The following is a 15,473-nucleotide window of genomic DNA, read 5'->3' as shown; positions in this document are numbered from 1 at the left end:
ATATCTGAATCCTGCAGCATTAAAGTTTAAGGGATCAACTTGACGTAAAATGCAATTAAGCATGTGAGGTCTGTCTATATAACATGATTGAAGTAAGATTTTTGCAGCAAATGAAAAAAAAATCCTTAGATCAGTAGTCTTGAACTCATGTACTTAAAGCCTACTGTCATGCTTCTACTGAACATAATGGCATGCTGAAGGTAAATAACTGTTGAAATGGATTTGGTTGGACCAGGAACATGTCTAAGCTTTACACAACAGACCCCTCAAAACAGGAGCTGGGGACCACAACCATACACAGTGGCTATTTTTTGCCTGCCCCTGAAGGCTGCTTTCATATAATCCTTTAAAGAAATGCTGCTATTGCCCGCAGTATAAAAGATATTTATGCTATCTGCAGACAGGTTTTTTGTACACAGAGCCATGAAGACGGATCCTCCGTTTTAGCAATATATCTGCTAGGTTCACTAGCTGGTCTATGATAAAGTTGGTCATGATAAATAAGACTGGTATTTCAACCAATGTCAGGGGAAGCCTGATTGTCTGTCTTCCAGAAGTAACCGACTTTTCTTTGTCCAAACATCCTCAATCATCCAAGCTGATTAGAAAAAAATCACAGTGCCTGGTTCACAAAAAAAATAAAAAATAAAAAATACGGTTCAAAATTTTTGTAAATCCTAAAAGTAAACTGCTTCAGTTTGATTTGCAAATTATCCATGTGGTTGTGTTAAAAAATGTGTCATTTTAGAAAAACGCAGATGTAAAAAAAAAATAAAATAAAATCAGATTTTTAAATATCTTAAAAGAACTTCAAATATATCATTACCAGAACACACTTTTAAGAAAATATGCATGTCTTCATGTATATAGAAAACATACACAAGAATGAAAAGAACAGACTTCTCTGAAAACATTCATCATTAATCGGTGGATACCAAAAGTTTTTCTAAGGATAAAAATCAAGACATTAATGTGACAATTTTTTCTTTTGAAAAATGCTCTTCAACATTCACATAATTTGATGTAAAGGCAGTCAAGCATTGCCATGCTGAAAAAAACCTCATCAGCTTCCCATCCCTTGACATTAAGCAATTAGCTACCTGTCAGTCTGATGACCACTCAAAAGGAACAAAGAGCGGATGTGGCTAACTCAAGGCACCATAAAAGAGGCACAGTGAAACTCTCTAAGTGAGAGCCATTTAAATTCTTTTTTATATGCTGTCTGACTGCTTAATTTTTGGGACAGGCTTACATTTTCTTCATATTTTAGCAGTGTTCAAACACTTGATATCAATGCAACTCAAAGCAATAGGATTATATAATGATTTTCTTACAAAAAGAAAGTAATGCAATGCCATCAAAGTCATGCAGGTTATACATGCATCTAAAAGTGAGGGAGATTTGTCCCGTTTTTGTCATACAGTCACACATGTAAAACCAGATAATCTGTATGTAAAATGACAACATACAACGTATAAGCTAACATGGTCATCTAACCACATGATAAGAAACAAATCTGCAAAATTTAAAAGAGGCACAATTTTTACAAAAACTGAAAAGCACATTTGTTTTCTCAAATAATAAAAAACCCCATTATTTTACAAAATGGAGCAACAAAGAAAGCTAAACAGATGAAGGGGTTGATAAATCTCTAGGTAACATTGCAGGGGTCATGCAGTAGTTTGAAAACAGGAGATTTGATTAAAAATAAAAAGCACTTTGAAGTCAACCGAGGAACACCAGACCACTGGGGAAGGCTGCTGGTACACTCAGTAATCTCAGCACTGTCAGCATTGTGTCTGACACAGGCAAGGATGGAAACATCATGTCCTGCAGTGCAAAATGTATTCATTATTATTTTATGAAACAAAGAGGTTGAGATTTATGTGCTAAAGTAGTTCAATGTTGGACATTTGAGGGAATTCTCAAAAACAATTTTGTGTTCTGTTGTCACTGAATGCACATCCTTTGTGCACAAAAAACAATATACACACTATAAAATATGGATAGGGTGCACCATTTAGCTTTTATACATAAAAAAGTTAATTCTTATACTGCATCTCAAAGTGTCAGGGCAATAAAACAATGTGTTTCAGAAAACTAAAATTAAATACAGTTAAAAAAAAAAGAGTGATTTGAACTATGATTAACTGCATTCATATTAACAAAAGGAACAGTTAGAAACAGCTTAATGGCTTCAAACTGCCATCTATTTAATGATAACTTTTATAATGGTCAAAATAAAAACTTGCAGTAAATGTTGGTTGTTTACCTCTTAATGAGCTGTGGCAAAGATGGAGTAGCTGTGGCTATGGATTCCACTTAGTAATATTTTTTAATTGAAAATATTATGGGGATAACAAAAAGTGAATCAGTCCAGAAAAAAAAGACAAATGACTGTAAAATTAATATGCACTTTTTTATCTTAATCATTATTAAATTTTGACTACTGTTCAAATAGAAGAGCATTTGTATGCATCCATGATCTAACATCCTTATCTTTGTGGGGTCGTCAAGGGGCGAGAGGTAGGCACCATAAAAGAGGCACATACGGCATACAGATGCCGCCATCACAGCGGCATCTGTATTCAAACCTAATTTAATTGGTAACAAACTGAATATTAGTTGTTTTTTTTTTGGATAAGTGTGTTGCACCCAGTAGATTGCTTAGCAAGTACTACGAATACATGCAACAGAAGTCATGGTGTTTGGAAACATTCTCCTCATGTTATCGTAATTCACTTTTGGGAGTTGATGTAGATTCTATTTTTCAGTCCTCCAGCAATGATTCCCCATATGTACATAAAGTACCACTGTCAATTAAAGGAGAAACTGTGTTAAGGCTGAGAAATTATGGAAGAAAAGTGAGATGGAAACTGAATGGAGATGCCTTTTTAAGGAACGTATTGCTTGTTCTTAAGTGTAAAAAGTTTCCTAATTTCAGAATAGAAATGGAAAAAATGCAAATTGCAGTTTGAAGTGAAATTCTTTTGCGCATTATTACCACACATTATTCTCGCATTATTGTCAGTGCCTCAGCAAGTTGGGAAGAACCGGTTTCATTTTGCCAGAACTCTATTTCATACATATCAAGTGTGTTCTTCCTCTACCTGTGTGACCAAGGGTTCCAGAAGCCGCTCCACAGTCAAGGTGCGGATTTCAAGACTCTTTGGGTCCCATTTCAATAGAATAGGGGAAGTGGCAGTCGTCATGGTCTCTGTTGGGATTACACGGACAGAAATAGTTAGGGAAAAAAGTTGCCAATTTATAATACATATTAGACAGTTTTAAGTGCTTTACAGGCAATATGATAATAACATTTGTAAATTTACAAGTGTTGAGCTGTGTAGACTGGCACTCAGAAAACCAGCACACACTTTGGCATATCAATGTATTATATAATAATTTTGTGGAACTGTGAGGACAAATAGTCATAATAAAAGCTCAAATTCCATCTGTACTTTTTGAATAGTTCATCATTTTTGCAAAGCTTTCATATTACGACCCATTTGCATTTATTATAATTTTTGACCCAATTTCAATTTAAAAACCAAATTCACAGCATGTGAACACTTATTGGTGGAAACAAAACATTGTCTCCACCAACAAGCGGTTGCACAAAAACATTTATGATAAACATTTGTAAAACAAAACATTTATCCCAAATAAATTGCGAGGAATTAATGAGGTGTAGACACACATCAGTCTTCGAAAGCACAGCACATTGAGGTTATTTTGACAATTCCAGAACACCATTAACATAGATTAACATGTTATTTTCGTAGGTCCACAAGGATATTTCAAACAGAAAAGCAATTCCTTTATGTAAAAGGTCAAGTCGGTGCCTTCAGTACAGAGCAGACTATAGAAAACTGCTTTGAAGTTATGTTAGTCAGTTATGTTATGTTAGTCAGTTATGTTAGCTAGTCAGTTATCAAAACAGAAACAAAGCAAGCTAAGCTACAAGATGACACAAAATCCCCTAAAAAAACAAAAAATTAACTGTGAAGTCCTGAAATGACGACAAAAACAAGTAAAACTACATACATATGTTCCTCTAAATCCACTGGCTCCATTTGCATGCACAGAAATATTTGGCTGTGGCAGACATAGGCTGGCTCGTCTGCATGTGACACTGGTGGCTGCTTTTGTAAAGCTGCATTGTGATGTGAATCACTTTCATTGAAGCAACATTTGGGGGTAGGAGGGTCGAGTGACACTCAGCAAATCCTGATTCTATTCATCAAACAAGCCAGGAGGACAACAGCAAAGCACACATAAATGCTTGACCAGTTCCCGTACTGTTAGGAACTGCAATCACATTACAAGGTCAATTCTTGCATGACGATATGACTTTCTGCAAAATTTTAATTACCTAAGTTGTTAAGTTTAGCTTGAACTGGAGGAAAAGATGTTACTCTTTGTAAACATTTTGAGCTAGTTGCTATTCAGCAGAGTTTTGGCCTACATTTGTTCACAGTCTGCGCAGCATTTTGATTACTTAAAACTTTGTTGGTAAAAAAAAAATACAGAGTTGCTGCGGGTCTGTAAAGTGAGATCATTCACTGAAAACAGTACAGAAAAACAGAGAAAAGGGAGGGGGGAAAAAAACATTTTTGTGTGGGGAATGAGGGGGGTCTACACACTTATCTGACCAAAGTACCATACCAAAACAAAAACTATTTTCTGTGAAAGCAAAACTAGAAATGGTTTCAACTAAGCAGCATTTCAGAAATCAGCTTCTTAGCTTGTCAGAGCCTTTTCTTCCATACTGATGTTTGAAAATAATTCAAATTTAGCAAATGTTATATAAGTTTACTCCAGAGGCTAAACAGCTGGCATGTGGCGTGCGGTGTGTGTCAGCAGAAGGCAGCGTTGCATTGGGCCAGCTGGGACTGACCGAGTGTACTGCCAATGTAAGTGAGGCAAAAGGGATAATAAAATGTGAATAACTATGACATATCTGGGGCAGGGGCTGCTTATGCTACTCAAAGCAGTTTAGGGTGGATGTATAGTAGGAAATCTGATAAATCTGATCCATACCTTAAGGAGTTCACAACAGAGCATCGTCTTGAATATTTTCATGTGGTAAGAAAATGTGTAAAAGAAATCAGAACCAATGTAACATTTTAAAAGTTTTTTTTTTTTTTTAGTATCACTCAGACAAGTTTTAAGTTACACAGTTTCCATAGTGTCAATTTCTGAATATTTTTCACAATGTGATACTGTTTGATATCTATTTTATTTATTATTTTTTTGCTTTGCTCATTCTCAGGAGTCACTACAATAAGCTGCGTGAGTTGAGGTGTGGATTACAAAAGGTCAGCACTGGTACAGTCTGCAGCCATAAATTAAGCCAAGCAGTTTAATGGCGATTATTTTTGCCTCAGTGCACTTATGGCCGTTGCTTAAACCAAGTGAACCAACCGCCAGATGCAGTGTTATTAACAATGCAAAACAAAAAAAAAAAGCATCACTCTCTCTTACTCCTTAAAAAGCATAAATAATTCAAAGTGAATCTTGGGGGAGGAAATATGACAAGTAAATATAAAGATGTTATATTAGTCTAATTTATCTTATTTACATGTGCTGAAGTGCTGACATTTTATTTCAGCTGAAATAAATCTGAAATTACATTTTAGTTCATCAGCAGCATTTTGCCATCATGTCTGTAAAATTACAAAATACAAGGATTAAAAAATTGGAGATTGGAGCATGGATCTAATGAAACATTGCATGGTAATCCTAAATTCTAAGAAAAAATGTAAATACATACAAAACAATACGTGCCAACATCAAAATATTTGACCAAAAACACTTCTGGTTGTTTCTTTAATGCATTAATCTCCCATATATCATTAATGTCATCTAATCTGCAACATGCAATCTGCTTCAAATAGTCTAAAAACAAACACCGACATGCTCAGCAGGAACATAAGTTACTTGACGAGTACACAAAACTGATAAATCTGTAGTAAGCAATTTTTTCTTTTTTTTACACAAGGAGATTTTCATGAGTTTCACTAGGTGTTGCTATTCAGCAATTTGTTTTAGAGCTACAAAGCAGACCTTTTAATGCCCAATTCATCACTAGCCTGCAGATACTGTGCCTGCTGAGTTTGGCAGAGAAAGCTCATCACAATGTGGTTGTGTTGTTAATTAGCTTTCTTGTTTTGTGTGTTGGCCTCAAAAAGTACTTCAGTTGTCTCAGTTCATTTATCATGTCTGCCTATTCAAGATAAAATATATCGAGTGTTCACGTTTTCTGGTACAGCAATAATTGATGAAGAAAGCTGGAAACAAAGATAGTCAAACCAAAAGGTAAGACACTTAGTGTACCCAACATGCAATAAACAGACTTGTTAATCATAAGGGAAGCATGCACATAAGAAATACATTTTTGCAAAGTGCAAGAATTGCTTGCAAAAATTGATATTTAGCTGAACTTTTCAAGGAAAACACACACAGTTGGAAGAGTGGAGATTGTCAAAGCATAACATGTGCCACCCTTATTTTTTCCCCAGTTATTCCCCGCAATCCAAGGCTACTTACAACCAACATATAAAATCAAAAGCTTAGAATATGGATACAGATTGGGAAGGGACGATGTAGACTTAAAATATTAATACAATTATTTATATTTATTGAAAAACTTTCATGGAAACAACAATACAAAATTAGTCAAAGTGATCACTTCTCTCTAGCCCGCAATCCCCCCCACCCACACACACATACATACATATATAAATACATACGTAATTCAGTATTGACAATATTGCACAAGACTGCTTGGATTAAATGCATTGACTTTCAATGCCTTTTATACCCATATCTGTTACTGACGTAAATACTGGGTTAATTAAAAATAAATAATTGCAAATGTTCTCAATTATAACTTGATTTATTCAGTTTCACATGCCAATTTGTTGTCCTGAGTCAGTCATTTTGCCAAGTCATATTTTCTTACAATGACGTAATGTAAGCATTATGCCATTACATTCCTATGCAATCCTGATTGATTCTCATTTCCCTTCAGTGCTAAGCTGGACACGGGCCCTGTGTCACATATATTACATTCCGTCACTGCTGACTGAATGACATATTTCGTTATGAAGGTGCAAGGTTGGCAACAATGTCAGAGTTGTCATAATGGGATATAAAACAAGTTTGCCACATGCTGCTTTCCTAAGTAAGTTGGTTCATTTGTCAGGTGATGCAGGGTCTCCTGAATGTTTTTTTTTGTTTGTTTTTTATTGACCATTAAACAATATTACGTTCTGTTCTGCTTGTGTCAGCTCTTCTAAAAGCTAAAGCTGATGACATGGCAGAGAGACAACTGCTAGTGGATGCGAAGTGATTGCCTTATTTGGCCAGGTGTTCACCCCGCGCAGTTTGTCGATTTGCAATAATTGTTTGTCGGTGCTCGATCACTATGTGCATCACTGCCACACGGGTCCAAACATATTAGTCACTTTATAAATAAAAAAAACAAAAATCTTTGCTGAGTCAAGCTCTTTAACGAAAATAATTGGTGATAAAAAAGTAAGGTTGTTTCTTAAAATCTATTTTGTCTTGTGTTCATGCACAACGCAAAGCAACATAGAACTGTTGCTTCTGTGTTGCAACAAAGGCAACAGTAGTCCTATGTACTCAATTAATAAATCACCTGGTCATGTTTATTTAGTGTGTAGTGGCATTTTTAAATCCCTGGTGGCATATTTAACTACATTATTAGACTTCATTAGGTGTCGCAAGGCTTAGCGTATATGACACAATGGTTTATCCTATTCCCAAGACTTGCTTTTCCACCATTACTAAAGTATCTACAAAACAGATGGTTATTCAAGCTCCAGCTTCACAGTATTATAAACCATCCATCCATCCATTTGCTGTACACCCTTGTCCCTAGTGGGGTCGGGAGCGGTGCTAGTGCCTATCTCCAGCAAATGTTTCGAGCAAGAGGCGGGGTACACTCTGGACAGGTCGCCAGTCTGTCGCAGGCATTATAAGCCAAATATGTTTGATAATGCTGTCAGTCAGTTTCCTTAAAACTGAATGACTGGTTTCCAGGCCTCTCAGGTCTTATGGATCTGGTCTGCCCTGCATCCCCACAAACAGAACCAAACATAGAGAAGCAGCATTCAGTTTTTCTGCAGCTCACTTCTGGAACAAACTTCCAGAAAACTGAAAACGGGTGAAACACTACGGAGCACTCTAGATGACATGGGAATTTTTTTTTTCTTTTGTGTTACCTCGCAAAACTTTTGCATTACCTCCCAATATGCTTATTGTAATGTTTGCTGGTCTATTTTGTATATAACCACAAATGTCAATTTAAAATTTCAAATATACAGTAGGGCAAAAAAGTATTTAGTCAGCCACCAATTGTGCAAGTTCTCCCACTTAAAAAGATGAGAGAGGCCTGTAATTTTCATCATAGATGTACCTCAACTATGAGAGACAAAAGGAGAAAAAAAATCCAGAAAATCACATTTTCTGATTTTTAAAGAATTTATTTGCAAAATATGGTGGAAAATAAGTATTTGGTCAATAACAAAAGTTCATCTCAATACTTTGTTATATACCCTTTGTTGGCAATGACAGAGATCAAACGTTTTCTGTAAGTCTTCACAAGGTTTTCACACGCTGTTGGTGGTATTTTGGCCCATTCCTCCATGCAGATCTTCTCTAGAGCTGTGATGTTCTGGGGCTGTCGCCGGACAACACAGACTTTCAACTCCCTCCACAGATTTTTTATGGGGTTGACATCTGGAGACTGGCTAGGCCACTCCAGGACCTTGAAATGCTTCTTACGAAGCCACTCCTTCGTTACCCGGGTGGTGTGTTTGGGATCATCGTCCTGCTGAAAGACCCAGCCACGTTTCACCTTCAATGCCCTTGTTGATGGAAGGTTTTCACTCAAAATGTGATGATACATGGCCCCATTCATTCTTTCCTTTACACGGATTAGTCGTCCTAGTCCCTTGGCAGAAAAACAGCCCTAAAGCATGATGTTTCCACCCCCATGCTTCACAGTAGGCATGGTGTTCTTTGGATGCAACTCAGCATTCATTCTCCTCCAAACACGACAAGTAGAGTTTTGACCAAAAAGTTCTACTTTGGTTTCATCTGACCATGTGATATTCTCCCAGTCATCTTCTGGATCATCCAAATGCTCTCTAGCAAACTTGAGACGGGCCTTGACATGTACTGACTTAAGCAGGGGGACACGTCTGGCACTGCAGGTTTGAGTCCCTGGCGGCGTAGTGCGTTACTGATGGTAGCCTTTGTTACTTTGGTCCCAGCTCTCTGCAGGTCATTCACTAGGTTCCCATATGTGGTTCTGGATTTTTGCTCACCGTTCTTGTGATCATTTTGACCCCACGGGGTGTGATCTTGCGTGGAGCCCCAGATCGAGGGAGATTATCAGTGGTCTTGTAAGTGATCCATTTTCTAATAATTGATCCCACAGTTGATTTCTTTACACCAAGCTGTTTACCTATTGCAGATTCAGTCTTCCCAGCCTGGTGCAGGTTTATAATTTTGTTTTGGGTGTCCTTTGACAGCTCTCTAGTTTTGGCCATGGTGGAGTTTAGAGTGTGACTGTTTGAGGTTGTGGACAGGTGTGTTTTATACTGATAACGAGTTCAAATAGGTGCCATTAATACAGGTAACAAGTGGAGGACAGAGGAGCCTCTTACAGAAGAAGTTACACGGCTGTGAGAGCCTGAAATCTTGCTTGTTTGTAGCTGACCAAATACTTATTTTCCACCATATATTGCCAATAAATTCTTTAAAAATCTGAAAACGTGATTTTCTGGATTTTTTTTTTCTCCTTTTGTCTCTCATAGTTGAGGTATATCTATGATGAAAATTATAGGCCTCTCTCTTCTTTTTAAGTGGGAGAACTTGCACAATTGGTGGCTGACTAAATACTTTTTTGCCCCACTGTATACACATATAAAGTTCCTACTTATGCAAAGTTTCCGTTTATATCACAGGGTTGTGGTGCATTTCTATCATAAAGAAAAAGATATAAAACTTGAGATATTTCACGAGATGGAAAAACCTTATGAAAACCTTATATAATAGCAGAAAGTACAATGGCCACCATAATGGCATAATGCCTTACAGTATTCAATTATGCTGTGTTTTTATCTTTACTTTTTAATTTATTTTTATTTTTCTTTCTCACCGTTTCCGTTTTAATGCTTTCTTAAAATTTTTTTCCCTCTCTTATCACATGCTGTTTTTATTTTAATTATGTGAAGCTCTTTGAAATGCTTTGCTGCTGAAATGTGCTGTACAAATACAATTTGATTGATTGATTGTATTAACTGATTAGTACATTATTGCAAAAGAACGCAAAACCTAAACGCAAAACCTATTGCGAGGTAACACAATACGCAAAACAAAAAATGCCCGTCTCCTAGAGGGCTGTGTAAAACACTGAGATCCTTTAAATCAAGACTAAAAACCCAGCTGTTTAGAGTTGCTTTTGAACTATAAACAAATGGAAGATTGACCAACATTTTGATGTGTACTAATGATTTTAACGCTGACACTTGACAAAATGCAATGTCTGTTACTAGTTTCACAACTGTTCAATGTATGATGTGTTTGTGATGTTTTCATGTTTTCATTGCGTAAGATACGTTGAATTGCCTTGCTGCTGAGATGTGCTATACAAATATACTTGAAACCACAAATTACAAATCAGGTCAGACCTCAAAGATCAGATTTTTCTATTTGAAAAATAGAAGCATTTTTCAAAAACTGAAATCTTTAAAATGTATTTGATACAGTACACTAAACATAAAATATTTTTTAACAGTTACATTTACTCCTAAGATAAACATAATGACAGCAAAACATTTAAACAAGAAATTACTATTATACTGTAAAAACAAATGTATAAAAAATACATTGATGGCAACATTAGTTGCTGGTTTTAGTACAGGTAAGTTTTATTTTTATTTATTTAATTTGATCATTCTAGCCACAGTATAAACTGCTTATTGCATGAACCAAACCACGGTTCTTCTTTTTCTCTGCATATCCAACTAGCTTTGTAAGCACAATCCCTGACATTTGCTATTATATGAAAGTGTCCACACTGACCCAAATTCAGAGCAGAGTTAAACACACATCCTTGCATGGAGCAGGGGGGGGTATCTCTAAAAGCAGATGTCAAACCCCAGTGTGTCAGCAATCACTGCTCTCTAGAGCCAAATTGTGAGAGTCTAATAAAAAATCTGGTAAAAGTAAAGCATGAAAACTGAAATTAACAAAGCAGCCAATATGTTTTGGGAACTGATATTGCAGTAATGCAATGTACTGCTATTCAAGGAAGAACTATATTAAAATACATGAAATATGCAAGACTCAATTGAGATGGCAGTTGGATTAACATGATTGTATTTTTCTTAATTTCATGGTGACCACCAAATTTGGAAAGTATAAAAATGTACCCTTTCTATATAATTTCTATATTTGAAATAATGTCTTGTTGTTTTGCATGTTCTAGAGGTGAAGTATTACCACTTGTTAAACCAAAATCAATGCTGAATTACTGAATATGTTCCATTTTACTTTATGTGAGAATGCCTAACAATGTCACTATTAGACCAGAGTTTGGGTTGTTGGTGTCATCACTCTAAATCTGCATAGCAAGTGTAATGCGTCTCAATATGCTTGTATTTTAGAGCTTGCGTGTTTTACTTGTCTAAATCACACCACAGTTCAGTTAATGTTTAGTGTTTGGGATTAATTTGCAACAGAGGTCTCCTATAAATAGGTCAGTTGTGAGTGCTCATCTCTAATCCTACATCATATGGGATTTGTTTATGACTTTGGTACAATGAAATGAAGTAACTAAGAAAAACTATTCCAATCCAATATCAAACTGCATTCAGTTGCTTTGAGTGACACTAAGTATTATATCATCGTATATCTTGCAAGATATAAACAAAAAAATCATTCCATTGACATGGTAACTCATGAGTATCTGCTCCATTACATGCAGGACTTTTCAAAAAGCATGACCAGGAGTGATCAAATTTATGCTTATGATATCTACTTTTCATAAGCATTTAAGTGATCAAAGTAACAGAATTTCTTTTTTTAGAAACCAACAAATGCTGTCACAAATTAAAATATGTTCTGAAATTGAAGTGAAGCACCGTTTAGTTTTTGAAATGGGGATCAATACAGATTAAGAGGAAAAACACTTCTTGGGTTCATGTCGACATTACTTTTACAGACATTAAAATTTTGTTTACGAAGTAACAGTCAAGGATATTTCATTTGGTTAATAAGACCAGAACGCAGAAACAGTTTAATGAAAATGGGTCATAGGAGCTTATCCTTGTGAAACTTTTAGGTTCTTGCTACAGGGATGAATGTTCCACATTTTAAGGTCTAAGTCATTATTCGCAAAAAGGATTCAAATCTTGTAAGCCACGGCTTAATCTAAGCCAAACTTTTTACACAGGGTTCTGCACCAAAACGGCTAGTTACTCCAAGGTTCTACCAAGACTAAGTGTAAGAAATTAATAGCGTCTCAAATTTTGCAGTAAATCATATTTGGTGGTCTCAAATTATTTTAAAGTGTAGCTTTTTGCAAAAGCTATCTAGTTTCTTTATTGACCTTTAATTCTGTTATTTAGTGTTTTATTTTCTTACATTGAAGTAAGATTTCAATGTTCTCCACACTGAATCCGCTACAAAGGCAAAAAATATGCCAACAAAAAAAAATTACTAAAGTACTTTCATGAAAATCAGTAAAATAAGGATACATGCACAGTTAACGATTTAATAATAGAAACTGCACAAATTGCTGGTCCAAAACTAACCTACTGTGACCATCACCAGCTTGACTGGTGATCCGCAGACCACAGAATTTGTCCTGCCTTTAAACACACCACTGTTCCACAGCTATTTGTCAGTGAAATAAGCACATCTTAAGTTCGGAAATGTCTTGTGTGTAAAACAGAGTTTGATTTATCAAAGTCGGTGGAAGAAAGAGAGACATTCTACATGAACACTTTTCTAGTCATACTGACCATTCAAAGCGCTTTCGCTCACATCCATTCGTGCGATACACAGATCAGTAGGCAACTCGAGGTTAAGTGCTTTGCCCACGAGCACATTGACATGTGACAGGAGGATGTTGGAATCAAACCTGCAACTTTCTGATTACTGGTTAGCTACTACACCCACAGAGCCACAGTCACTAAGTGTTTTCACTCGATGAAGGAAGTGATCTTCTGGTGGTTTCGTCTTGTCTATAAATTGTTCCAATGCTAGGCTAAGCATAACTCCTTGTTTCCACCTCAGTCCACAAATAATGTTATCCAATTTAACATTAGCACAACCCGCTATAGTTTTCTGTTTGTAAACATGACAGTAGCAGTTTTGGACGTGCAGCACTGACAGACAGACATAGCCATCTATCTGTGCTATGGTAGGAAAATCTGACAAGGTAGCACTGATAGTCAGAACACCGGTCTTTTTTTTGACCGGTGAATTTATCATACTGCTCGCTCTGCTTTTTCCTTTTGACCTTTCAACCTCTGTGTATTTTTGAAGATGCGGGATTTGGAAATGGAAAATTTAGATGTAGACAAAACAGATTTTAGTAGCCCTTGTTGTTAAAAGTTAAATTTGATATTGGTAGGTAAAATCCTTGCACAAATAACTGGAAATCATCTACAAAAGTCTGAGGATGCTTTTCTAATATTTATATTTTACTACCTTACAAGAGTCAAAAATTGTCATTGTCTCAAACAACACCTATCCGTGCAACACAAATAAAATCCAAACTGAACTGAGATGTTGCTTGCTTGAGAAAGTGACTCTGATCTTATTTGTCGCCTCAGTGTGATTATCTTAATAAAAGCCTGGAACTATCTGCCTCAGATCCAAACAAACAGCTGATAAAAGGTGCTTTTTTTTTTTCTTTTCTTTTTAAGAAAAGAGGTTGTCTGCTTAATCTCACCCACTGCAAGCTGTTACAGCAAGCAACAGCTGTATCATCTTGATTTACTTCAACGGTTAGCATTCAAATTTTCCAAGGTAAAAGAGAAGTCAGGCTGTTGCCTAACAACAGAAGTTAATTTACCAAGACAAGTCACACAATGTGTGGAGGAGGAGCTGGTCAATCCTAAGAGACGTAAAAGCCTGAGAGAAGCAAGACTTCTGAAACACAAAAGTTACATCAAAAAAAGTAGAGTAGGGTAACGCCATTTACATAAATTATATTTAAAGACACATACTGACATCATCATCTGGCAGACATACAAAACTTTTCTACTGAGCTGTAAGAAATGATCTTTAATAACTTCCCACTGCCAACATGGTTGATTGATCCTGAATAGCTGGAAAAAAAACATAATGGAAATGAAGGAGGGTGATGTGCTTGTGAATTACTAACGGTTCTTATTATTGAACTGTGACTGCTCTCTAAATGCCTCACACATACAACACAAAGGTAACTAAACCCCACTGTATTAGATTTATTAGATGTAGTTAGATTTGTCATGACATTGTAAAATCGAATTTACAACAATTATGGTAAAAATGTCACATTTTAACACTTAAAAATAATAGTTTGTGTGCAGTCAAAAATGATTAATGATGGTGTTCCTAGAGTATACTCCAAGTTACTTTAACCCAAACTTTATTAAAGTACTCTAACCTTGCCATAAATAATTCTAACTTTATGACAAAATATCTGACACAATTGTAAGATTATTAAGTTAAAGAACTAAGATTTTTCTTATTTGTAACTATACTCATCAATAGTGAAACCAACCAGGACAAGAAGCAATTTTGTAGGAGTTTGTAGCAGTTAGGGTAGCTAGGAAAATATCCTTAAAACTGCTGCTGAGCTGTTGTCGAGTTCAGAGAGATGAGCATGTACTACAAAGAGGAATAAAGTTAAACACAAACAGCCTTTCTGTATAGACCAATTTAACTAGAGTACAGGTTGTGCTCTGTAAAACTGTCCTCCACATAGCCATGATAAAGTGAATGTGAATGTACAAATACCATATTATGCAGTGCATAACCATTTGTCATGGGGAATAATAGTAGCATTTACTTTAGGCAGATTATTTAATAAAAGAGCACAATGTAAAATTGAAGCAGAACAGTAGAAGATACATGGCTGAGGTCACAAACAGCACCCACTGAACCAAGAGTAAATATTTCTTGCAAACTGGATGAAAAGGGATTATCCCATGAATTTTAAACATATTTTTTGATTTTTCAAAGATAGTTTTAAGACAAGAAAATAAAACTATCTTTGAAAAAGTTACAAACAAAATCTCAAAATACCAGGGGCACACTTATTTGTCTTAGAAAGATTGACTAATAAAAAATTGATAGCTGATGTTTTTTGTTTTTTTTGCCTTCTTTCTTTCCTTCCTTCCTGTCTGTCTGTTTGAGCATAAACATTGGTCACAGATTCT

General features: G+C 35.8%; 1 protein-coding gene across 3 annotated transcripts in view; it reads right to left on the bottom strand.

Annotated features, from left to right (window-relative positions):
- ctnna2 (catenin (cadherin-associated protein), alpha 2) overlaps positions 1 to 15,473 on the bottom strand; it is a 323,748-nt gene that overhangs the window by 303,112 nt on the left and 5,163 nt on the right. For 2 of the 3 annotated variants that reach the window (XM_008413718.2, XM_008413693.2), the window contains exon 2: positions 3,111 to 3,217. In XM_008413718.2, coding sequence (XP_008411940.1) covers positions 3,111 to 3,212 — 102 coding nt within the window. In that variant the 5' untranslated portion in view covers positions 3,213 to 3,217. Of the gene's footprint in view, positions 1 to 3,110; positions 3,218 to 4,047; positions 4,134 to 15,473 lie in introns of those variants that run through there. The other variant, XM_008413702.2, reaches the window with a different exon arrangement.

Source organism: Poecilia reticulata, linkage group LG1, assembly GCF_000633615.1.
Source record: "Poecilia reticulata strain Guanapo linkage group LG1, Guppy_female_1.0+MT, whole genome shotgun sequence".
Taxonomy (NCBI): Eukaryota; Metazoa; Chordata; class Actinopteri; order Cyprinodontiformes; family Poeciliidae; genus Poecilia; species Poecilia reticulata.
This window is presented reverse-complemented; position numbering and strand designations above follow the sequence as displayed.